At 40.5% G+C, this 27,211-nt stretch overlaps 1 protein-coding gene across 1 annotated transcript in view; it reads left to right on the top strand.

Annotated features, from left to right (window-relative positions):
* Window positions 1-27,211, top strand: part of COLEC12 (collectin subfamily member 12) — an 846,619-nt gene that overhangs the window by 712,696 nt on the left and 106,712 nt on the right. The window contains exon 6 of the mRNA XM_044065237.1: window positions 10,175-10,723. Within this exon, the coding sequence (XP_043921172.1) occupies window positions 10,175-10,723 (549 nt within the window). The remainder of the gene's footprint in view (window positions 1-10,174; window positions 10,724-27,211) is intronic.

The following is a 27,211-nucleotide window of genomic DNA, read 5'->3' on the forward strand; positions in this document are numbered from 1 at the left end:
AAGATACATACTATGTCCAACCAGTTGCCTGAAGGACTACAGCTTGTGGGCAATCATTGACTCCAAGTGTGATATTAGTATAATACAGACAGTATCAACACATACCAGAGACTGCTGCCATAGCCATGATAACACCTGCATTGACGAGACACATGGAGGTATATGTTGAATCAAGAAACAGACACACCACCCAGGTATAATGGGGACCTCACACCCTATAATCAGACCAATATGTATCTGACCTGTGTCCTGGGGCAGATGGTAAGTGGAACATCCACCAGCATGTGGTCACAGTACTGACAACTCCCTTGAATGTAACACAAGTACTGGGTATGTACATCAGAGGCCATAATAACATCATTGTTCCCAGCCTTCGTCAAATCATCAACTGTGTACAATGCATCCTTCTTCATGTATCCCCCTATATATATGCATCTTCCATTGATGCATAACTGAACTGTGCCATCTTTGTCACAGTGTGCTGTCACACAGCTTATTGGCCATACCTAGGTATTCTTTCTGTAGAATATACATGATTATCTGATGGTGCAGAACACCAGTCAAGTTGTTACACCACATGCATGTGTGCTACCTGTTCAACGTATGCACACACTGCATACACAGGTGTTTGACAATATTAATGGCATGCATATCATTCTTGACATTGTGGATTGTGCCATAGATATATGCCATCCACACAAGGGAACTAGCCTGTATTGCCCATACTGTTGCATACAGGTAGACCAGTGTTCTTCCTAACACCTCCTGCAAATATTACAGTGCCAAGACAGTGTGCTTGGTTACCCTCATAGTGTGGATGTATCATACTAGTTGTTCAAGTGTCTGTGCAGGCTCATATGTTATCACTCCACATCACATATGGTATGTCAGTGGCATGGGATTAGTGGTGGTATTATTCTGATACTGTCCATGATTGTGGTTGTTTCTTGTAATGTTTACCATGCTCCTTTACCTGTGGCCACCTTGCTGGGGACCTCTGCTGGGAGTGCACTCATGTTCAGGTATATCAGTTTGCACAGTTTCCCAATATGCACCCCAATTGTATGTCAGATCCCTGATAGTTGCCCTCTGCATTATTCATGTAAGGATGCTTATTTCACACACACCCCCATTGTTATGTCTCCTTGTATGACAGTCACAGACAACACATTTTCACTGTACAGTCTGTACTGTACCATATAGATATGTACTTGGTGCTGCTGCTAAAACCATCTTCCATTGACATGCCATCCTCTGACGTATGTGAAGTTTCACCTGTACACTTTTCCTGTGTTCATTTCTACAGTTCATCTGTGTGTCCCTATTTAATATGTACGCTTCCCCTGAGTGCTCATTTTACATGGCAGTCCCATGTCCTGTCACAGATCATTAACACAGCTTCAGTACAGAATGCCAGGAATGGACTGTCACAATACTCTTCACTGTAGGTACACTGTCCTGTACTGTGTTTGGACCATATACTTCACATTCATACCTCTCAACTGTTCAGATATTCCCATGATGTTTTTTTCCTTATCAAACAAGTGGCTTTCTGTCATATCATGGAGATGATCTCTGGACTAATGTGACTCAGTATTATGTACATTTGAGTGCATACCTCTCAACTGCCCTAATCTTTGCAGAATGTCCAGTTTTTGTCTCGTATTTGTGATCTTTGCCTCATAACATTTTTTTCTTGGCAAATCATTGGCATGACAATGCAGAGTGCAGTCAGAAACTGATGAGTGACATTTGAGTTTCAAACTTCATGCAATTCAGAAAGTTCATGCTAATGTACAATCTATAAATTCCATCTACTTCGTAAGTTTGCAAAAGTGCAATATTCAACATCTGTCCCTATTTCTGGTCCTTTGTCCCCTCATTTTTATGGCTTTGTCCACATTTTCTTCTCTAAGAGGTTAAGATTGTTACATTCTAACACATTCCTATGTGATCTCTATGTCAAATATGCCCTATTACTGGTTATTTGTCCTCTCATTAAGTTGGCCTCTCTGCAAATGTGCTGCCCTAACAGAATGCCAGCTATTTTTAAATCCCTGATGATCATTGTGGCCTTCTGTGCAAATCTGCACACTGAAGGTGGTCTGCTTTACACGGAATTGTAATCCGCATTCTCTTAAAAGGTTTTGTGGCCAGATGCACTGTTGCGAGCCACAAAACCTAGCTTAGGTGCACTGCACCTCATTATTATGCAAGGCGCATGTCATCACGCTAACACAAACTCCATATAGGTTCTGCACAAAGCCTACACAGAGTTTATTGAATCCCCTACAAAGTGTGATGTGGAGTACCGCCCATGTTAGTCTACAGTTCCACCTGTGCCATATGTATAAGACATACTGTGCTTCAAGCATTTTATGCTGTTTACTGTTTTTGATACCTTTTTATAAATAGTTGCTGCTATGCAGTGTGAGTTATATTGTGGTATTATGTATGTATTTGTTTCTTGAGCTAATATTTCCAGAATGAGATCAGAAAGTCCAGGAAGATCAGTATTCTACCACAATTAGTAAATGCAGGCAGATATATAGATAGATTAATTGATAGATAGATTCTTATTGAGTTATCTTTGTTTACTGGGAAATTCCAGCTGGGATTGTTCTCAATTTTTAGCTAAGGCTCATGGAGAAAAGCTACACAATTATTACAGGTATAAGTACAAAAAAATTATAAAAGAGTAGGAGTTTTTCATTGCAGAAGAAGAAAATAATCTCTGCAGTTTTTACAAATACAAACTACAGAAGATACTCACTTTATATGCACACATTAAAATATTATGGCAGACAGAGAGGACAGATTGATAACCTCAGTGACTGAACTCACACCCTTGAACAAAGCTTGAGCACAGAGGTATAGATACAATACTGCAAAGGTTAGCAGCCCAGAAAAAGAAACATTTTTACATTCTTTCATTTACCAAGTCTTTCAAAAACCACAGTGAGTGTGAATAACAGAACAGGGATACATAAAGGTGTTAATAATAAGACAATGTGTCTTACAGATGACAAGCATCAATTTGCAGTAATTTTAACAGTCATGCTGTTAAGCCCAGACATTTTTAAATTACCACAGAGCCACAAAGGACAGTCACAAAGCCATACATTACTCTAGAGCTGCAGGTTGCAGACTTCAGCCCTACTGAAACTTGGAATATTGGAAGAAAGCCTGAACATACTGCAGAAGGGAAGTCCGCATTTGTAATGTTGCAAGGACTGAAAAGGCTTTGGAAGTACATAGAGAGACAGTACTGGATTGCCCAGGTCATACATTGCCGTAGCACTTGATCTTAGCATTATTGACCTTAACTCCTTCCTATAAAAGTCCCATGTTAAACCCTGCACACATGATGGATTCACAGCAGCTGTTTAAATTGCTCATCCTTTGTAGAGGAGCCCATTTATCTGAAGCACACCGGCTCTAACTCAGTCTTGGTTCAGTACAGAAGACATTTCCTTCCACCAGTGCAGGCCTGAAAAAATAAGAGTAGGAAGAGTAGCGGTAAAACACTTGGGAAACAGCAGCAGTACGGTATGTTTTCTTCTGGAAGGGCAAAAGTAAAGCATCAAAAACGTTCATTTCTCAAAGTATTTCCCTGGTAAAGCTATGGTACCAACTTAGTGCTCATCTCCAGTGGGAGTATGACTTTTCTTAAGGATAAGTGTTAGTGACCCCAGTGTCTGCGATCCTGTAACTGATTTGGACAATGCAATCTTTTTTGTTTCCTTCCATTCAAGTTTTAAATTTAAGGGTAGCTTTCAAGGAAATCTCACCAAAATTTCATTTTGTTCCCTTGCAGTTGTTCAGTAAGTTCCATACCTCCCAATTTTTTAGCAGAAGTAGTCTAGGCAAAACATAAAATGATGGGGGGACAAAAGCCCAAAAATAGGGTTAGATTTAAAATATTGCTCTTATAAGCTTAGAAAGCTGCTAGAATAAAAGGATTTGTGTTAGCATGCATTTCCTGAATGATACGAAGTTTAAAACTCACATGTATGTCATTAGTTAGTGGGCTCCCTATTGAAATGTAGGTAGTCGAAATGACTCATGCTGAGAAGCCAAAAAAATAAAGGACTGTAAACACAGGAGAACAGCAAATCTCAAAAATTGCTCTTCTCCTTTATATTTTTTGCAGGGTGACAAGTCCCTCCCTGCATCTCCACATTTGGGCGGGCAAGCCCTCCATACCCCCATACTTACCAACTATACCAACTCCAAGATTGCTATACCTCAGAGAGAGGGGAATATTCCCAGAAATGTCATCTTGGACTTTGTATATGTAAGTCTGTACTTCTGGCCATTCAGGCTCTGTATTTTCGGACTTGCTCTAGCAAGTCTCAGCATTTCAAATGATTATCTATTCAGTGACCTCAATCCTCAGTAGTTTGTCAGAAAACCACTAATTTTTTGAGGATCAGATCAAAAATATGAGGCAAAAATCTGGACAGTTGAGAGGTAAAGTATTACAAAATAAGGAGAACCTAACAGTACAAAAGGAGATGCAATTCCAGGTGTCTAAAGAGAAAATAAAGGAGTACCTGGATAATATGCATAAGTTTAGAACTGTTTTTTATAATAACTCCAGAACACAAAAACATTTGGCACAACGACTTAGGCAACATAAAGTAGAAAGGGTTGTTGCCAAACTTAGGGAGCCTATAAGAAGAAAAATAACCAGAGATCCTGTAGAGACATTAGAGATATTTTGGAAATGTTATGAATATTTGTATAAAGCAGAGATATGGGAAATCAAGAAGAAGCACAAATGGAAATATTTATGGAAGACTTAACTATGCCAAGATTAGAGGCAGATGAGACTCAACAACTAACAGTTAAGATAGGAGGAGATGTGATAAAAATGATGATGTATAACCAATCTACAGGAAAGTCTCCAGGAACAGATGTATTCCAGTGGAAGTTTGGAAGTTAGGAGGGAAGAAAGTGATAAAAAATCTGGAAGGTTTTGTTTAATAGTATTTTAAAAGGAGGGAAGCCGCCAACATCCTGGGAAAAAAAGCTGTGGTGGCTGTATGGTAAAGACCCATCTGCTTCAGTTTCATATAGGCCCAGCTAAATTCTAAACTGTGATTATAAAGTGTTTATGTCTATAATGGCTAAAAGAATTCCTAAGGTTATGTCTGTAATCGCTAAAAGAATGGCAAAGGTGATGCCAGAATGGATAGATATGGGCCAATGTGGTTTTGTGGAGAAGAGGCAAACATCTGACACAATTAATAGAGCAATGTTGATCCATAGGTAAGCAGAATGTAAGAAAATACTGCTGTTACTGGTGGGTCTTTATACAGAGAAAACATTTGGCAGAGCAAGCTTGGATTTTATGAGGAGGGCAATGAACGCATTTGCATTTCCTGATATAATGAGGAATCGGTGGCAAAAATCAAAGTGAGTGGGTTTCTGTCTCATAAGTTGTGTCTGAACAGAGGAACCAGGCAGGGATGTCCTGTTTCTTCATTGTTGTTTGTGTTATGTTTAGAAACACTGACAAAGAAAATAAAGGACTCAGAAACTCAAGGATGTAATTGGTACAATGTTCATGAAAAATTGGCATTATTTGCAGATGATATTATTTTGTACCTAATGGAACTAGAAAAGAACATCTCAGTATTGTAGAATATTCTGAGATAGTTCTGTTTTTTTTTTTGGGGGGGGATATAAAATTAACAAAAATGAAACAAAGGCTACAGCTATAAACTATATAACCACACATTAATTGGTCCAGCGATACCCATATTTATGAGGGCATGATAAAAATGAAGTATTTTGGAGTATGGATTAAAATTATTTTGGTGTGGCAGCTAAGGATATGTGGGAAGAGACTAAACAAAAATAATACAAAAACTGGAAGCTCTTGCCTATGGATATGGATAGCAAGATATAAGCATTAAAAATGTTTTAGTCCCTTTAGTTTTATACACAGGTCGGGCATATTTTTATCAACCAGAGGAGAAGTTGTGGACAGTGATTAATATTGAGTTGAAGGATTTCATTTGGGAGGGAAAGAGGGCAACAGTCAAGTGGGATAGGTTGATCCTCCCAACAGAACAAGAACGTTTAGGATTACCTGGTTTGAAAATAATTTTCAGAGCAACACAATTAAGGCTCTTATACATAATACAAGCAGAAAACTGCAATTCAAAGTGAAAAGGGATGACAATGAAGCAAGGAGGCAATTCAAAAAATAAGGAAAGAGTGGGATTTTGGACCAAGATCCTTAACGAGAATAAAAACAGACATACAGAATATGATATTTATAAAGTAGCAGAAAGTATTCTAAGAACTAAGCCAGCACAGGAATGGGCAAAGGAGATTCTGACAATAGGGACGACTGCAATTATAGGTGCAGTGACAAGGCAAGAGGGGGCTGGAATTTACTGGAGGAAGTTGACAAAGGAACAATGGTATTAGGAACAAATAATTAGAGAAGGAAAGGTAATAAAATGGGAAGAAGCCAAGAAGGCATTTTAATTGTAGGCTAGTGATTTCCCTCCCTATTAAGGATTGATATCAGAATATAGACAAAGAGAAAGGGATAAGGGGATCCTAAATGAAAGACCCGCACTGGGTGAGTTCTCAACTGAATCTAAAACAGAAGCTGCTGTTAAAAAAGGGATCATTAGAAGGGTATATAAAACACTGCATGATAACTATAGGAATCAATCAGAAGAAATCTGAAAAGATTAGGAGAAATATTAGAAGTGCAATTCACAAAGGAACAATGGGATGACATATGTATGTATCCCAAATATGAAACAAAGTATAGAATATTTAGCATTTTTGCCTGGAAGTGTATACATGGATACATTTACACCGCAAGCAGGCTCCAAATAATTTTTTCTCAGGTAAACGGGAAATGTTGGAGGTGTGATGAGGAAAAAAGAGGTGACTGGGAACATATGTTTTGGGAGTGTAAAGAGTTGGCAGACTGCAGAATATTCTGCCAGGAATACTGGATGAGCAAATGAGTATAACTAAGGAAATTATTTTTTAAGCTGGAATACTGGATCTGAATTGCCCAGACGAAGTACGGCCTTGCTAAGTTTAATTCTGGTGGCTGTCAAAAAAGAAATGACTAGAAATGGAAATCAAAATCTAAACCAACTATACTTGAAGTAGTGAGTGCTGTAACAAAGATAAAAGAACAGGAAGTGGTATTTTAGAAAAGGGTAGGAGCAAATTGCATAAAAAATATATAAATTGTGGGACTAATACATGGAGAAAAATGTTTTGGAAGAGGAAGAAGATTTAAGGGAAGGCAGGAATTGGACAATTTATGTAATGCTGATTAGATTATATTTTACAGAACAATATATATGATGTATAATGTCTGAAATGTGTACTTGTTAATATGGTTTGATTATTTTTATATAAATGTGTTTGCCTATGTCACAAGTGATACTTCAAAAACGTGTTTCCCAGATGTTGACACCAATATCATTGGAGTTCGTGTTACTGCCCTTATTACTGTCACTGTCACAACTAAACCTACTCTTCTGCTTCTTTCATATCCTTTCCAACATTATCCTGCCCGGAGACACAGGAAGCAGAGAGGCATAAAATCCAAGTCTGCAAATAAGGGTGAAAAGTTCTGTTTTTCTGATAGGATACATTCAGAATCTTTATGAACCCAAGTTAGAGAAATCTATTAGCCATTTTCCTGAGACCCTAGTGTCAGCTCACCTGATGCTTCTTTTGGGGAATTCCTCTATCTCATGCAGGGACCTGTGAACTAGCCAACAAATAAACCTTAAATTGTCCAAGAAACATTACCCAGCTGATGGGAACATCTGAGTCAGCACAGCCAGGTCACTAGATTATGTTTCCTTATGTTGCAGTCTTGCCCTGTAAATCTCTACTGTGGTTTGTTTCCATGTGGAAGCGACCTCCACTTCTCAAAAAGTCTCACTGGGTGTACACTTCTTCAAGTTTTTCCAGAAAACAGGCTGTGTATGATAAAATATATTTTCAGGCTCAGGGCTTCTAAGATGAGTCACATTTCCTTTATATTATACACTCACCATAACAGGAAGTCCTTGGGTATGGACTTAATGGGAAAAGGTATCCTTATGGAAACCACTCTGACATTAAGAGCCCTTAGATACATAGATCAAAATATCAGTTTTCATAAATCACTGTTAAAAGCTGTTCTGTAGAAAAACCTGGGCTTTTGAGCATCCCTGGCATCTTTCTAAAATGTAAAATCAAAAACTATCACAGCTTGAGGTGCCCCTCCACTGAAAAGAATAAGCGCTGAAGAAATAAAACACCAATTGCATCTTATAAAACTTAGTAGATTCATATGTAGTAACTAGGTATGCAGTCTAGGACACCATTAAGGATCCTAGCCCAAGTTCCCAATTGCTACAAAGCACAGTCTCATTAAGTTACACCGTAGGCAAATTAAGGCTGTAGAAACTAAACCCTGTATCCCAGGAAGCAGCTTGTCAATAGCTCATAGTTCTAGCTCTCTAAACCAACTGTCAGACAAAGCATGCAACCTTGAGTGGACTTAAACCCACAACCCCCCCACACCTGTAATATACAAAGCACTTCATAGGCTGAGCTACAGAAGCAGTCCAGCTGTCTCTTGAACAGTGCTTGCCTGACTATAACTGAAGAATACTTGTAGTAGTCCACACAGAGCTATAACATTAACATCACCATATGGTAGTAGTAATGTGTCATAAACATGACCAGGAGTGGGAATATTAAAGTTCCAAGGAAATGCTTTCCATCAAACAACAAAGTATTTAAGCTGGAGAAAAAGATGGCCCATACTAAAAGTCTAAGACCCAGTAGCGTGAGACATAGAACTACAAAACAATTGTGAGTCCATGTGTTTAACAGTATATTCCAAAAGTTGCGTATTTACACCTGCCCGCACAGTCTGACATGGGGGACCTCACCCCCTCTTACACTCCTACTAGTTATATATACTTACTCTGAGGTCACTTTACATCAGAGAATGGAAATCCTCCAGGATATTGCAACCCCTGATGTTGTCTAAATTCCCTATATGGGTTCCACCATTCTGCAGACCATAGTTACAGACTTTGAAACTATAATAGACACCAAAAAAATTTATATGGGAGTAGAATGCCTTTTTGGTCTTTTGTACATTTCTGCTTAAAAGGTAATCACTGAAGGGTCTATATTGGAACATTGAATATTTAACAGTTTGAATCACTAAAGGTCGACCTTTAATGATCGAACTGTTAAAACATCAAATGTTCCAAAAAAAAATAAAAACAAAAACAAAAAAAACGAAACGGTGTAGGCAAGGGGGCAAGCCCCCCTGCACTCCCACCCCTGATACTTAAATATACCAACTCCGAGACCGCACTACATTGAAGTAAATGGAAATCTCCCCTTACGGAGATTTCCGTTTACCTCATCGATGTTCTGCAGTTTCGCTATTCTCGTGTCGACAATTTCAGATTCGACATTGTCGGCTTTCGAGAATTTAATATAGACCCATCATTGAACACCAACATAGTAAAGTGACTAGAAATCCTGCATTATATAATCTGCATGTGTACAGGAAACATGTTCTGTCTTTACATGAGACTTCATTAGCTCATATACATTTTGCAGGAACAAAACAAATTAAATGCCATAGTGCATCATGTCTCTAGACATTGGGTTAATTTCAGTACTAGACTACTTTGGAAATGCAGAAATACCTCCTGAGGACTTATACAGTCAGGGTAACTGGCCAGTCCTCGGAAGCTTCATATATACCACAGGTAAACTAAGATTGCTTCTGATGAGAAAAACAGAACCTTAAGTACAGACTGTATGTGGATCACTTCCATGAAACGCTTGTGTCATGAGAACTGTAGATTAGCAAAAAAAAAATCATTTTCTGACTCTGAATTTTCATTTTGGAAAGAGGATTCTCCTGGTGAATGTAGAATAATTTATGTTATTAATTTATAGTGGCAATTTTCTGCTAATACTGTCATGTTTAGCAACATGCTTAATCTGCTATATTTCTTCTCGATACAGTGTGACATTTGTTGATTGAAAATCCAGTCTGTCAAAACAAACAAAAAGCAGAAATTATAATATCAGTGTTAAATCAATATGAGCAATATGTGTAAATTCACTGTAGAATAACAACTTTTTTTTTCTACAGGACCACCCGGTCCAAGAGGGCCAAAAGGTGACAGAGGACCTGCTGGAGAACATGGCCTTCCTGGAATGAAAGGAGAAAGAGGTGACAGAGGAGAAATGGGACAGCCTGGATCTAGAGGTTCAAAAGGTCCTCAGGGATTCCCAGGCCCACCAGGAGAAAAAGGCTCGGAAGGACCAAGAGGCTTCAGTGGCCCTAAGGGACAGAAAGGTTCTCCTGGTAGGAGTGGAACACCAGGACCAAAAGGAGATGCTGGGCCCCAAGGACTACCTGGTGTAGGTGGTGTTCAAGGTCCACAAGGTCTTCCTGGACCACGAGGAGATACAGGATCACCTGGGAACCCTGGTGTACCTGGCGTTAGAGGACCTCCTGGCTTACCAGGTCAAAATGGCCCCCCAGGTGAACCTGGTCCTCGTGGCCTAGTTGGCCCACCTGGCCCACCAGGCCCACCTGGCCCACCTGGGGTTACTGTTCCATCTGGCCCACCAGGGTTTACCAAACCGTTAGCAATACAAGTTGAAGTAGCATCAGCAACTTCACCAAAACCTAATGGTAAGCTATTCTAACTTCAAAGTCATGTGTTCATTTTGAGATTTTGCCTAATTTAATTTATCATACATTATACCAGGCATTTTTCATAGCTGCATATAGGTACTTAGAATATTATTATGAAAAAGGGATTTTTTTTCAAGAGATAGGAGTCTTTTTTTACAATTTATGTTGAACAAAACTATCCAGTTACTTAAAATTATATAATAATGTATTTGAAATGTACAGTTGCTTGATTGGTAATGGAACATGAAGAATTAAAAAAGATGTTTTTTTTATTTATATTCTCCCTACTGACCTCACTTTGCAGGGACCTTTTGATAGAGGTGGCCATATAACCCCTTCATTCTTTTCCAGGCCTGAGTTCTGACCAGTGTGGGTGCTCCTGGAATTGTTTGGGGCTAGAAGTACCTACTCATGCCCAGATCCCCGATAGTTAGGTGTACAGTGGCTCCTGCAGTGGGTCCTCTCTGAGTTTTAGGTAGGCCTGCATGCCATACATGGAACCTGCTGCTTCCTTACTGACAAGCCCACCCACTCCTACAGTTCCCCCTGATCACTACTAGGAAATGCATTCTAACAGTGCTCTGAAACCCCATTCCACTAGTCCCCTAACCAGATTCACTTCTTTGCCCATCTACTTTGACCAAGCTTCTAGCAACCAAACCACTATCTGAATGCAGGTCACCAGATGTAGAGACAGACAACATACTAACCTAAGCACTGAGCAGCCTATTTGTCCATTTTGGAGTGGTATCAGCCAGAAACTAGTAGTCCATTGGCCATTTTGGGTCAATTCCCAGCTCTTTTCAACCCCTGCTATAAAGCACGCTAAAGCGCGCCTTTTTAGCTTGATATTAACTCAGCCCAGCTCCTCATGGTGTCCTGCAGAGTGATTCAAGCAGCAGAGAGCAAAAGAGTGACTTTTTCTTGATATAAGTATAATTGTTGTGGCTTTTCTACTGTTTACTATCTAGCGACTGCATTTTCGCCTGTTTGCTACTGCATTTAAACTGATTTATTGTGTCTAAACTGTTTTTTGCACTTTAAGTTTCCAATTGTTGCAAATTGTATCTGTAGGCTACACACTCAAGTGCGCTAGCCGATTTATAGCATTTAAAGCATTTATTGACTGTTTTTCTTCTCTGTTTCTGAAAAAAAACAAAAAAAAAATATCTCTTGTTTCCCGCCTTACTGAACTAGAATAGTCCAGTATCAGAGTTTGCTGATCTCTGGGCTTTGTCTTGGTTCCTGTAACTGTTCCATATCCTTATTTGGAAGAAAGGAAGCTTCTTTGTTTACCAGTGGGAGTGGGAAGCACTGAGCAGCCTATTTGTCCATTTTGGAGTAGTATCAGCCAGAAACTAGTAGTCCATTGGCCATTTTGGGTCAATTCCCAGCTCTTTTCAATCCCCTGCTATAAAGCACGCTAAAGCGCGCATTAGCGCGATTTAGCGCGGAGTTGCCACAGGAGCACACAAGAGCAGCGGCGGTTAATTGGGGTTAAACTATTCAGGCTACCTAAAGTCAACTCTTCATTTTTTCCCTTAGAACAGCTCTTCTTGAACTCTACTTCTAAACAAAACAGCCTATTCTCTGTCTGAAAGATCCAGCTATACTTGATTCCTAAGGAGACTATTCTCTAGCTGGGAAGCTTGCACTTGCTCCTAAAGTACTTTCTACTCTGATATAGCACTTTTTTATTATACATAGTACCCCACCAGCCTAAAACCCCTCTTTCAATCACCCACATCCCTCGAAGTCTTTTCAAACTCTATTAACAAAAAGTTCTTTGTCCTCTCCTTCTAGCATGTCGAGGGGTCAGTTGCTAGCGTCCTCTCCTGTCCAGCTGGTGAATCTGGGAATATTGAGACAATGTTACAATTGCCTCATGTACACAGACAACCCTCTCCTTCTCCCACAAAACAGAAATACATGCGAGAGATGCAACTATATAGCCAAACTGGAGGCCGAGCTCTCTCAACATAAGACTGGCAAGACCAGACAGGAGGAGAAGGAAACCACACACACCACAAACCCAGTCTCACATAGTACTATCACAACTTCAAATCATACACATAAACACACAAAGACATACTCGGAGGCTCTGATCAAAAATCTACCAAAACAGCAGAGGCCACCAAAGCAGACACCCAAACAACTGCCACCTCATGACACAACACATGCAACACATAGACCACAAAGTCAGTGTGCCAAACAGTCACAGCCCTTAAGACCAAACACAATGCCAGACACACTTGTCATAGGTGACTCCATAGTCAGACACACTGACATCCCACTCACCAGACTGAGTAAGGAGAAGGTCACAGTAAGCTGCCTGTCGGGCGCTAGAATCTGCCACATAACGCAAGCACTCAGGTCACTCAACAGCAGGTACAAGTATGACTCAGTCATTGTCCATGCTGGTGTGAATGACCTGAGATGTACCTCCCTGGACTACATGAAAAGAGACATAGAGGAGCTCTCTGATTATGTAGCCCAGGCAGGTATGACCCTGACCCTGAGCAGTATCCTACCTTCACCAAGAATGATGCCACAATACAGAGACAAGATGATCAGCTTTAATAATTGGCTTAATCTCTGGTGTCATTCAAAGGGGATCCAATGTCTGTCTGCCTGGCATGACATGCTGGACAAGCCACGCTGCTTCGCAAGGGACAGCTTGCACCTGTCAACCCTGGGCTTCTGGATATTGGCAAAGGCTCTTGCCACCCCCATAGTGCCTTTTTTAGGCAAGGCTCAAATTCTAAACCTACCACCCTAGAACACAAAAAAGAAAATAAACTAAGGGTAATGCTGCTCAATGCCAGAAGTCTAAACCTCAAGATGCACGCACTCAAAGCCCTTCTTAGTATGGAGAACATCGATGTCTGTGCTGTGACTGAAACCTGGTTCAAGGCTCCTGAGAGCACCCCGGCACTACCAGGTTTTACCTCATATCATGCGTTCCGGCCCCAAAATCCGGACCACACCAAGAAAGGAGGGGGGGTATCCATATTCATCAAGGATACCCACACCTCCAGGTTGGTGGCAACGTACGAAGCATCGGAGACCATCCAGGTGCAAGTAACCGTAGGAAAGACTGCTCTGCAATTTGTAGCATGTTACAGGCCACCCTCTCAAACTCAGGAACATCACACAGCTTTCCTGAAAACACTCGAGGGGATAAATGTATCTCCAAACACCATCATATTAGGTGATTTCAACTACCCGAATATAGACTGGGATCATTACTCAAGCCCCAACACTCTAGCCCAAAGGTTCCTGGAGTTCATAAACTCAAATGCCATGGAACAACTAGTCACCATCCCCACAAGAGGAGAAAACATACTAGATCTCATCATCACGAACATGGGGACACAATGTTCAGCACCAGAGGTGTACCCCTCATTGGTGAGATCAGATCATAAACTAATCTCACTGGAAGTCCACATCCCGCCCCCACCCCAGATAAAAAAGACCACAGTGAAGAACTTCTCAAAAGCCAACTTCACACTTCTTAAGACTGGTGTGGTTTCCTTCAAGGCCCCCGAGCCAGTGGAAACCATTACCCAAACAGCTGAATCACTTACAAATGCCTTCTATCAGCACCTCCAGGACTGCATGGATCAGGCAATCCCAAACAAAACAAAGACTCTTTGCATCAAAGGCAAGCGCCCTGTCTGGTGGACCCCAGCCATTAACAAACTCTACAATAAAAGGAGAAAGCTACTACAAGATAGAGCAAAATCCTTAAAAGGGAAGACACCCCTGATCACTATAAGTAAAAAACTACGATCACTCATAAAATCATCCAAGGCAAATTTTGAAAGAAAAGTCACTAAGGACTCAAAAGACAATCATAAGGCCTTTTTTAGCTATGTTAGAAACCTGGGAGGAAACTCCCAGATATGCTCAGAATTAGTTCAAAATGATGTAAAAATCACTGAACCAACAGACATTGCCAACATACTGGCTGACAGGTTCAGTGCAAATCCCCCCCCCCCCCAAAAGGAGAGATATCTATCCCAGCGGATTGTAGCCTCCCACACATCTCAAATGCTCAGGTGAAAACTGCTCTCTCCAAGGCAAAAAACACATCATCTATGTGACCAGATGGTGTCCCCGGTTGTGTGCTCCACGAACTCAATGAGGAATTAAACCCACTGTTAGGGCAGCTGTTTAATCTTAGCCTCACCTCAGGATACGTACCCAAGGAGTAGTGTACGGCAACTGTGGTCCCACTTCACAAAGGCGGTGCCTCTACTGACCCTGGTAATTACCGCCCCATCAGCTTGACAAGCTTAGTCTGCAAAGCTATGGAGAGGATCATAATGGAACTCATAAATAAAGACATAGGGGACTTACAGACATTGGATCCAACCCAGTTTGGCTTTGTCAAGGGCAGATCATGCCTTTTAAACTTGGTTGATTTTTTTGAAACAGTCACCATGGCCATTGATGAGGGCAAGGCAGTCCACACAGCCTACCTTGACCTTGCAAAAGCTTTCGACACAATACCCCACTCGGGTATCATAGAAAAACTCACCAACTTAAATGTAAACCCATACGTCACAAGATGGGTTGCAAACTGGCTAAGTGACAGAACCCACAGGGTCAGAGTGGCTGGCGCCATGTCAGATTCCAAGCCGGTCACAAGTGGTGTCCCACAGGGCTCAGTCCTAGGCCCCCTCTTGTTCGGCATCTACTTTTCAGAAGTACAGGCAAACACAGGAGGATTATGGCTGACTACGTTTGCAGATGACTGCAAACTGGGCGCCATAGTTGAAAACACATCAGACACAGATATCCTCCAGAAGGGTCTCTTAGAAATGGATAACTGGTGCCAGAGCCATGGCCTAAAGTTAAACGCCAAAAAATGCATAGTCATACCCTTCGGTAAAAACAAGGTTACCCCTAGCTACCATATAGGTGGCAATCCACTAAGCACAAAAGAGGTTATCAGGGATCTGGGGACCCAGGTTGACAGTAACCTTTCATTTGACACCCACGTTGCCAAGGTAGTTAGGAAAACCTTCTACATTGCCCACCTGATCATGAAGGGTTTCACTTCTAGATCAAGGGAGGTCATTGTTCCCCTGTGCTCATCACTCATCAGACCAATGATTGAGTACAATGCCCCATTCGGAATGTATCTTACCCGACACCTGCAGCAATTGGAAAGGCCCCAAAAGTTCCTCACCAAAAGGATAAAGGGTCTCAAAAATATGTCTTATGCTGCCCGACTGAAGGAACTCCAGCTCTATTCGGTCGCATACCGTCTGCTCAGAGGTGACCTGTGCCTAACATACAAGGCCATGTCAAACCCGGAATTGATGGACATGCTCCACCTCAAAAAATCTAAATCCACAAGAAATACAAGAGGAAGAGACTTAAACCTTAACACAGTTATAAATAGGACATGCTGGAGGGACAGATTCATCACCCAGAGACTCCCTATGCTGTGGAACAAAATCCCGGTACATGTGAGGCAGAGCACCTCGCTGGCCCTGTTCAAGAGAAATCTTGACCAATGGATGGGAGATCGCAGGTTTACCCTGGGGATCACCTCAGTGTCACTGCTGGACAGAGGCACGGTAAACTAATGGGCACAGTACTTTTCAAACTTAAGGGGTGGTGATAGCCACAAAACTTTGGGCTAGGCTTATAAATGCCCTAGGGCAGATAGCCTAGTATGAACCTATGAACCTATGAACCTATGAAGTTTTAATTGACTGTTAATGGGAAATAGGTTTCAGCCTTAAAGTTCGGTATTGAAAATAGTATTGCAAAACATCTTTTAAATGGATGGTCTTATAGGGAAAGAAGTTCTAAGTGAGAATTATAATCATAAGGTGACTTCTGTAATAAACTCCATTGTTTCACAACATTTCTAGACATGTTTAGATACCTTATCATATGTCAGTCAAAATCTTTTAGAATTTAAATCTAAGTGTATGATTATATACTCAAAAAAAAAATAGAATTACATAAATATATTATCGTGCATATAAATGAAAGAAATTATAATTGTACCTATTTCCTTAACAGCATACACATAGATGCTGAATGAGAGAAGATTGCAGTATTGTAGTATTCCACCAGCCTCTTGCTAGAAAGCACCAAAGTTCCTTACATGAAGGTTCTGACTAGGGATTTACAGAAATCAGTTTGCTTTGCCATTCAGACAGTGCGGATCTTAGTAGAACATTTCACATACTAGATTGTCAGATCTTTGTAATAGAAGCAAAGGTGTTATCATTTTTAATCATGACCCAGAGTTTACAGAAAAATATGAAAGCACATTAGTGAAGACATACTGGAAACTGAAAAATACGAAAATACTATAGTGGAGACATACTGGCAACTGTGAATGAGTAATTACCTGAATGAGCCGATTAACACTTCAGCATACTGGTCTCATCATCCAGCCGTATGGTAATACCATATGGATCAATCCTCAGATTCAAAAAAGACAACTTCACAAAGGAGTAAAAAGATTTATCTGTTACCAGACTGGGGCATTTAAATCTTTTGTCATCCTGATATGGAAGATGCAGAACGGAACTGATTGCATTATTGAAAGGTATATACAATGAATGCATGAAGTCATAGCCAGGAGTGAAGCTTAATAAGTACAGCTATGCTGCAAGAAGTGAAGCTATAAATAATAGTGTGCTTAAGATATGAAACAAATTGTATCTTATTTAAATGCATACATCATGTGTTGTAAGTTGTTTTGGCCTGTTTGTGCCTTGTACATTGTCCTGCTTTGTGGGTTACTATAGATTATACCATGATATAGAAGTGTTTTGTGACTTGGGCATGTTTAAAAAGTGTCATGAAACAAGTCCATTTATAGTATAAAGTAGTGTATAAACAAGTATGGGTTTTAACAGTAATAAGATGGATTAATTTAACTACTGATGTTTAACGGGCAATACTTTGATGTTATTGTAAAGGAGGTTTGGCTAGCATATGAAATGAAGCACTGTCATAAAATGGTGGAACCATTTGTGAATGTAAACATATCTAAGTGTCCCAAGTAAAAGTATGTAGTTATTTGAGTAAAATATGTTAGTATATTTAACTCATAGCACCCAGAAGGACACAGTTTAGTGACTGGATGGATGGATATACAGAAGAATAGATGGCTGGATTAATAATGTATTACTGCATGATTCTCAAACATGGTAGATAGTGTAAAAGATCTGCATCTATTACATTGGGAAATGCAAATCATACAGTGATAAGGATCAAGAAAGGAAATTGTCATACCTAGCATGTTATATATCTGGCAAAGTGCACCAATTGCCCAAGTTTTTATGTTGGAAAAACGGACAGGTGCCATAGAAACAGGATTTATGATCATTTGTATTGTATCAGAAAAAAGGATAGTGACAACACATTATATAGGCACCAGGAAGGGAGTACAGAGTGTCACATTTTTAAATTTGGGATTTTGAAGCATGTAAAACAAAATCCAAGGGGTGGAAATATAAAGGCAATCCTGAGGGAAAAATAAGTTAAATGGCAATTGCTTTTAAATGCTGCTAAACCCCCAGGATTGAATGACAGAATCCCAATTTAACCTGTATTAGAAGCTAGAATATAAGTCAGTAGTAAACAATAAGTACACAGTGTCTATTATAGTAATTTGGATTTGGATAGGAAGTCTATGATCTTTAATACATATACAGCATATGATTACTTAGGAATATGTTTTTCAACAAACAGTAGTCCACATATCCAATGTTTTATATTTTTCATATTTTTTACATATATTTTTGTATCTTTTATACATTGAATTTTAACACTGTATTTATATGATTGTCAATATCATATATGAGTATGCACAGCAAGGTTTTTAACTATTTTAACATATATTTATTTTTTGTTGTTTAAATAAGTCGTATCAATAGGTTGACTGTGGTTTTAAGTGGATATATGAATATTCAGTATCATTCATTAATATACATGAAGATTAATTGAAGGTCAATTCCCATTGGTGTAAGATTGTTATTTAAACTGGTTTAACTGCACTAATTGTATTCTGATGAAGTCTATGTTGAGTAGATGAAAGCGGTAAACCAGACTTGTTTTATTTTTATAATTAAAGTATATGATTACTTGCCTGTGACTCTTTATGAGAACTTGAGTACAGGTACACCTTACAGCATTACATCTATTACTTTTGTTGTTTCTTAGTTGGGACTCGCGGTTATTTTTGGTTTTTATGTGAAAGATGTAGTTACACATTGACACTGGAGGCTAGACTTTCACATACAGACACAAAAAGCAACAAAAAGGTTGACAGCGACTCACATGCATTACTCTCCGCATCCACAAAGGACCACACAAATAGGCCCACATATGCGGAGGTGCTCACATGTAACTTACCCAAACCACAAAGGCCTCTCAGGCTCATCCCTCAGAATCTCTGCATACACACAAATAAGGCAATTCCTATCATAGCACATAAACCACATCTCATTGCATCTCAACCACCAAGCCCATGAGACAAAACACTCCACGACCCAATATTCTAGTCGTAGGAGACTCCATTGTGAGGCACACTTATGTCCCTCTTACCAGGCTGGATAAGGAGAAGATTACAGTTAGTTAACTGTCAGGGGCCAGGATCCACCAGGTCATGCAAACACTCAGCTCACTTACCCCTAAGTACACAGTCCATGTGGGCGTGAATGACCTGAGATGTACCCTCTTTGGACTATATGAAGAGAGACATGATAGAGCTCTCAGAATATGTGTCACATGCAGGTACGTGCCTGTCATTGAACAGCATTCTACCCTCTCCAAGGATGATGCTTATTGAATTTAACAAATTAGCTTAGTTACTGGTGTCATTCCAAAGGGGTCCAATACTTGTCAGCCTGGGAGGACATGATTGATAGGCTATGCTGCTTTGCCAGGGATAGTATAAAATTATCCACCCCATATAGTGTCTTTTTTTTGTCAAACAGGCAAAACTTCCAACATAAAAAAAGCTACTCAAGACAAGCTAAAGATGTTACTGCTCAATTTAGGAGTCTGAACAAGAAAATGCACTCCCTGAAGCTCTCCATACCCTAGAGAATGCTGAAGTCTGTGCAGTTACTGAAACATGGTTCAAAGCCATGGAAAGCACTCTGGCAGTGCATGGCTATAACACCTTTCATATGTTCTGACCATCCAGTAAACATGAAAGAGCAAAAGGCAGAAGTGTATCTATCTACATAAAGGATAAGCGCACCTCAAGGCTAGTCAAACAATATGACATGCTTTAGCTATTCCATGTCCAACTAACCATAGGAAAAATCCATTACCATATTCTTGCTAGCTACAAGTCCCCCACCATGGACCAGGAAACCCATACATCATACTTGCTTGAAGTTACTAAAATCACTCACCATCCAGCCCAATACCATACACATGGATGATTTTAACTACTCATCCATTAATTAGGAAGCATACATGACTACTATCATGCAGGCCCAAATATTTCTTGATTTTGTAAATTCAAATGCTCGGGAGCAGCTAGTCTGCATTCCCACTAGGGGAACAAATATCCTAGATGTGGTACTCACAAATATAGGAGAGCACCCCCCCCCCCCCCAGTGCGATGTCCTTGCTGGTAAGATCAGATCACAAAGTGGTCTTCCTCGAAATAAAGGTAAAACTAGTCCCCCCACCTTACCCCAAAAACTTTAAGAATTTCTCTAAAGTAAATTACCCCCTGTTAAGGGACAACATAGCTAGTTTCCAAGCTCCCCCAAATCCAGAAAACATAGAAACCTATGCAGAGATGTACACATAGGCCCTGTATGACCATATAAACAACTGCATAGAAATGACAGTACAAGACCAAAGTAAACCCAGGTCAAACTGCAAAAACAAGTCACGCTGGTGGACCCTTGGTATTAATAGGTTGTACAACAAAAGAAAAAGATCCTGTTGAGAAGTAAGATGAAATTTCCACAGCAGAGCAAAAAGTCCCTCATTAGTCTAAACAAGCAATCAGGGAACTAGCCAAGTCTCTGAAAGCAGACTTTGAGGTAAAAATAGCCTCCAAAGCTAAAGATAACCATAAGGTATTTTTCAATTTTATCTGCAGTCTTAAGGGCAACACCCAACAATGTGCAGAATTAGTTGTAGGTGGCATCACCTATACTCAGCCAGACAATTTAGCAAATCTGCTGGCTGACAAATTCAGCTCAAATTTCACCTCCCCATCACCCCCAGTTGTCCCACAAGAAATAACCTCCACCACTCCAACACCCAGTATCACCGAAGAACAGGTTGCCACTGCGCTCTCTAAAGCTAACAACGTGGCTTCAGTGGGTCCTGACAGTATACAGGTTGTCTCTTAAACATCTTAAATCAAGACTTATCAGGCCATTTAGGATCTCTATTTAACCACATCCTCTGGACTGGCTTTGTCCCAGTAGAATAGATGACAGTAGCAGTCATCCCTCTCTGTAAAGGGGGACCATTTACTGACCTGGAAAATTACAGACACATAAGTAGTTTGACTAGTCTTATATGTGAGGCCATGCAAAGAATAATCATGGACCTGATAAATAATGACATAGGAAACCTCCAAATACTGGACTCAATCCAATTCGACTTTGCCAAAGGCAGGTCATGCCTACTGAATCTGGTAGATTTCTTTGAGAAAGTCTGTAAGGCCATGGATGAGGGTAAAACAGTACATACTGCCTATCTCAACCTGGCCAAGGCATTTGACACAGTTCCCCACTCAGGTATTAGAAATAAACTCACAAAACAAGGCATAAATCCCTATATCACCAAATGGATAGCCAGTTGTCTCACTGACAGGATACATGTGGTTAAAGTGAGCAAATCCACATTTAGCAAGAGGCCAGTTATTAGTGATGTGCCACAGGGTTCAGTGTTGGGTCCACTCCAGTTCAGAATATACTTCTCTGAAGTCAAGAATAATGTGGAAGGGCTCTGGATAACAAAGTTTGCTGGTGACTGCAAGCTGGGGTCAATCACTGAATCCCCAAATGATGCAGATATCCTTCAGGAGGGTCTAGATCAGACAGATGATTGGTTCCAGAACCATAACCTAAAACTAAATGTGAAAAAATGCATTATCATGCCCTTTGGGAAATCAAATACCCCTGATAATTACAACATCAACAGCACACCCCTAACAGTAGACATAGAGGTTAGAGATCTAGGTGCACAGATAAATAGTAGCCTAAACTTTGACCACCATGTGTCCACAGTGGTGAGAAGGCCCTTCCATACGGCACAACTTATAAGTAAAGGTACGGCATTCAGATCTAATGAAATTATAGTCCCACTGTACTCAGCCCTTATTAGTCTAATAATTGAGTATAATGTGCTGTCATAAACACACCAGTGTCTCAATAAATAAGCCCATAAGGCATAACAACCACAAAACCCAATGTGCTGGTCATAAGAGACTCCATAGTGAGACTCACAGATGTTCCCCTCACCAGGCTGGATAAGGAGTGGGTTACAGTTAGCTGCTTCTCAAGTACCAGGATCCATCAAGTCACTCAAGCACTCAAATCACTAACCACAAGTACCAGCATGACTCTGTCATAGTACGTGTGGTGGTGAATGACTTGAGATTTACCCCACAGGACTATGTGAAGAGTGACATGACTGAGCTCTCAGATTATGTGTCACAGGCAGGTATAAGCCTAGCTTTAAGCAGCATTCTGTCTTCTCCAAGGATGATGCCACAATGCAAACAAAAAATGATTGACTTAGCTTCTGGTGTCAAGTCCAAGGAGATCCAATATCTGTCATCCTTGGAAGACATGGTCGACAGGCCACACTCTTTTGCAAGAGATGATCTGCACCTGTCTAATATAGACTTTCAGATGCTGGCAAAGGCATTAGCCACCCCTATTCTGCCATTTTTTAGGCAGTGTCAAAATAGCAAACCTCCCAACATAACACAATCCTGTCACGATAAATTCAAGGCACTTAATGCTAGGAGTCTAAACAAGAAACTACACTCCCTGGAAGCAATCTTCACCTTGGAAGATGCTGATGTCTGTTTGTGCAGTCACTGAGACATGGATCAAGGCCTCAAAAAGCACCCAGGCCATACAGAGATATTACACCTTCCATACATTCCGACCAGAAACTGAGCAGGGAAGAACCAAAGGAGGAGGGATATCCATCTACATTAAGAATAAATACACATCGAGACTGGTCAGACAGTATGACCCTCTTGAGGTACTCCCTGTTCAATTAACTATAAACAAAATCTCCTACCACATCACAGAGGTTTTTCATCAAGAAAATACAAGGCAGACAAAATAAGTCATATATGGAAAGACTGAAATGAACCAGGAAACACATACTGCAAACCTGGACTTACTGGAGTCAATTGCCATACAGCCCAACACTTTACTCATGGGTGATTTTAATTATCCTACCAAGGACTGGGAAACCTACATGACCACAAAAATGCTGGCTCAGAGGTTCTTGGACTTTGTTAATGCAAACCCTCTAGAACAGCTAGTCAGCACACCCATGAGGGGTTCAAATGTCCTGGACATAAAACTCACTAACATGAGAGAGCATTGCAACCCCCCCCCCCCCAACCATGTGATGTCCTCCCTGGTAAGCTCGGACCATAAATTAGTGTGGCTCAATGTATTTATAAGGCCAGATACCCCATCAGGATTGAAAACACTTATGAATTTTTCCAAAACAAATGACCTCCTGCTACGCTATGGTATAAGAAGTTTCAAAGTCCCCTCAAATACAGATAACATGGACTTCTATGTACAGGTGTACACAAATGCCTTGTATAACCACTTTAAGCAGTTGTATAGAATTGGCTGTACATAACCTGATTAAAACCAGGTATTTACCAAAAAAAATAAGCCACCCTGGTGGACCCTTAGTATAATCAATCTATACAACAAAAGAAAGAAGCTATGTCCAAAAACAAGAGGGAAATGGCTCAGCAGAGAAAGAGCCTAAACAAATAAATTAGACATCTTGGCAATCCCTCCAAAGCTAATTACAAAGCAGAAATAGCCTCCCTAGCTAAGGATAATCACAAGGCATTCTTTAGCTATGTCTGAAATCTAAAGGGGGATACCCAGCTATGCACTGACCTGGGTGTGGATGACACCACCTATACTCAACCAGAGGTAACAGCCAACCTGCTAGCTGACAGATTTGGAGCAAACTTCATCCCCCTGTCCCCACCTGTCATCTTCTAAAGTATACCTACCACCATTCCTCAGCCTATTATCTCAATAGAGCAGGTCATCTCTGCACTTTCCAAGGCCAAACACATGACATCAGTGGGACCATAAAACATACCAAGTTGCCTTTTAAACAACTTTAAAACATGACCTAGTAGACCCATTTGGATCCCTGTTCAACCACAGCCTGTGTACTGGCTATGTTCAGATGGGATGGAGGATAGCAACTGGAGTCCCTCTGCATAAAGGGGGACCATGGGAATTATAGACTCATAAGCTAGACTAGCCTCATCTGCAAGGCCATGGAAAGAATCGTTATGGAACTTATCACAAACTTTAGACCCAACCGAGTTCAGATTCATTAAGGGTAGACCATATCTGTTAAAGCTGGTGACCTCTTTGAGAAAGTCACCATGGCCCTAAATGAGGGAAAGACAGTGCATACTGCCTACCTTGACCTAGCTAAGGCATTTGACACAATCTCCCCACTCAGGTAATATAAAGAAACACTTTCAATTGGGAATTAACCCCTATGTCACCAGATGGATAGCCGATTGGCTCACCAACAGGCCAGATACTGTCAAAGTGGGTGACTTCACTTCCAGTAAAAGATCAGTCACTAGTGCTATACCACAGGATTCTGTGTTGAGCCCTTTACTGTTCAGAATTTATTTCTCAGAAGTTCAAATAAATGTGGGCTGCCTGTGACTGACCAATTTCACTAATGATTGCAAATTGGGAGCAATCACTGAGTCCCCCAACAATGTTACTATACTGCAGAAAGGGCTAATGCAAACAAATGATCAGTGCCAAAGACAGAGATTGAAGCTAAATGCAAAATAGTGGATTATTATTCCCTTTGGGAAACCTAACATCCCTGCTAATTATATTATAGATAACACCCCCCTAAGTATAGATCCAGTGGTGCGTGATCTCGGTACTCAGATTGATAGCAACCTGAACTTTGACCATCATGTATCCACAGTGGTAAGGAAATCCTTCTATGTGGTATATCTCATAAGTATGGGTATTGCATCTAGATCTTGGGATGTTATAATTCCACTATACTTGGCCCTCACCAGACCAACAATTGAGTACAATGCTCCTTTTTGCATGGATCTCAGCAGACACTTGCTACAGCTGGAGAGACCACAGAGGTTTTTCATCAAGAAAATACAAGTTAGACAAAATAAGTCCTACATGGAAAGACTGAAAGCCATATCACTGTATTCTATCTCCTACAGGCTGCTAAGTGGAGACCTGTGCCTGGCTTACAGGGCAGTCTCTGACCCACCCCTGATGGAAATACTTCACATTCATAAATCAAACTGCACAGGGGTCACTCACTCCAGGGATCTTAACCTAGCTTCTCACATGAGCAAACAATGCTGAAGAGATAGATGCATCTCCCAGAGACTGCCCCTTCTCTGGAACAAGCTTCCCATTCACTTGAAGCAGTGACCCTCCCTGACACTCTTCAAACGCAACCTAGATCAATGGATGGGTGATTGCAAATTCACTCCTGGTGTGGTGCCTATGTCCCTCATGGACAGAGGCAGCTGGTATTAATTACCTTAGACTCATACCTCTGTGAAATTCACTAAATTATTGACAACTGGGGCAACTCGGGATAAACATGGCTAGACTCATAAGGGCTCTAGGGCCGTTAACCTAGTAATCTCCTAAGAACCTATGAACCTATTTGGCATGTACTTGATGAAGCACTCAAAGCAGCTGGAGTGAGGTTCCTCACAAGAAATACAGGGTGCAAACAACATGTCCTATGTGGATAGACTAAAAGCCCTATTCCTTTACTCTGTCTCCTACTGAGTATTTAAAACAAAAATAGATACACACAGTATTTCCAGATGCAGCTGTCTTAAGAGCACACAGGGAACTTGCTCAGCCTGAGGTCTGGGTTTGTCTCTCCCTCTCTGTCTCCCTCCAAGTGCCCAGTAATACTCCCCCCACTGGCACAGCTATAGGGTTGAGTCCTCAGTCGAGTGTCAAGCCAAGTCCTCCACCACTCTCTCTGTGAAACCAGTGCTTCATGTTCCTGCTCCAAGCAGCTGACACACACACTCTTGGAGATTTGATTTGCACACACACACACACACACACACACACACACACACACACACACACACCTAGGAAAGGCTGGCACAGATTTAGTAGGTATACCCCCTTCTGCACAGACTATAATGTAGTTACACTGTCACTAGACACTCCAAAGCCAGCTACTCTAAGACTTTTATATGGGTACCCACTTATACTGAGTGAAGTTAATATTAATACAAATGATAGTGTTTGACCAATGCAGTAAGGCTTTCAGGAATGGCCACAGAGTCACCAAATAGATGTGAGTGCTCTCAAAGGTTAAAATGTTCTCTAAAGGACCAGCCACAATGAAAAGTTTAAATATATTTAATAATAATTAATAAAAGAACATCCATGAGTATCTATTTACAATAAAGACCAGAGTTTCAATCACAGGAAATGTTGAAATAACACAGATGAATAGCTTCACACAGATACAGAAAAACAATGCTTAACTAATCTCATTATATTTTACTGACTGATCTAAAGAATTACTATTCCCTGGTCACTTACTAGAGCATGGCAAGATGAAGTAGGTGAGGAGTCCTTCTTTGTCAGGTTCCAGGAATAGATTGCTCTGAGACTTCTCTCTCATGTGGTATTAAAACATCATTTTTATCCTAGATTACAGTGACATCTGGTCATCTGACGTCTGGATGCCATGATACCCCCATTGCTAGAAACTGAACCAGAATTTAGAACATATGTGTTACCCATGCACACAGAGCTTTTCTGAGATGTGTTATAGCATCTGGAAATTATAAAACCATAAAACACTTCCATTCTTCCTACAGCAGCTAGCAAACCATCCCCTGGCATAGACATTTAGTCTCTGGCTGCAATCAGAACTGTAAGATGCAATCTTTATGGCCTAAACCAGGTAATTTAATTTCAGGATATTTTTTTCTAAACGTTAGCTGGGACTGAGCTTAACATCTTCTCTTCCAGTATCCTCAGTTAAACCATATGCATTTAATCAGTTACAATACAGTCGGGACCCACTTTTGATACATTTTAATACAAGCAGCTTTACAAATACATTTTTAAAACAAGCATCTGTACAAATCTGTTTGATATAAAAATGACATAATTCTTTACAAAATTCCAGTTAGCTGTGCTGGCATATGTTACACATCCACTGCCCTGCTTCTCCTAACATAACTGG

The sequence above is a fragment of the Protopterus annectens genome, chromosome 3.part0 (genome assembly GCF_019279795.1).
Source record: "Protopterus annectens isolate FY-2018-M chromosome 3.part0, PAN1.0, whole genome shotgun sequence".
In the NCBI taxonomy this organism is placed as follows: Eukaryota; Metazoa; Chordata; order Ceratodontiformes; family Protopteridae; genus Protopterus; species Protopterus annectens.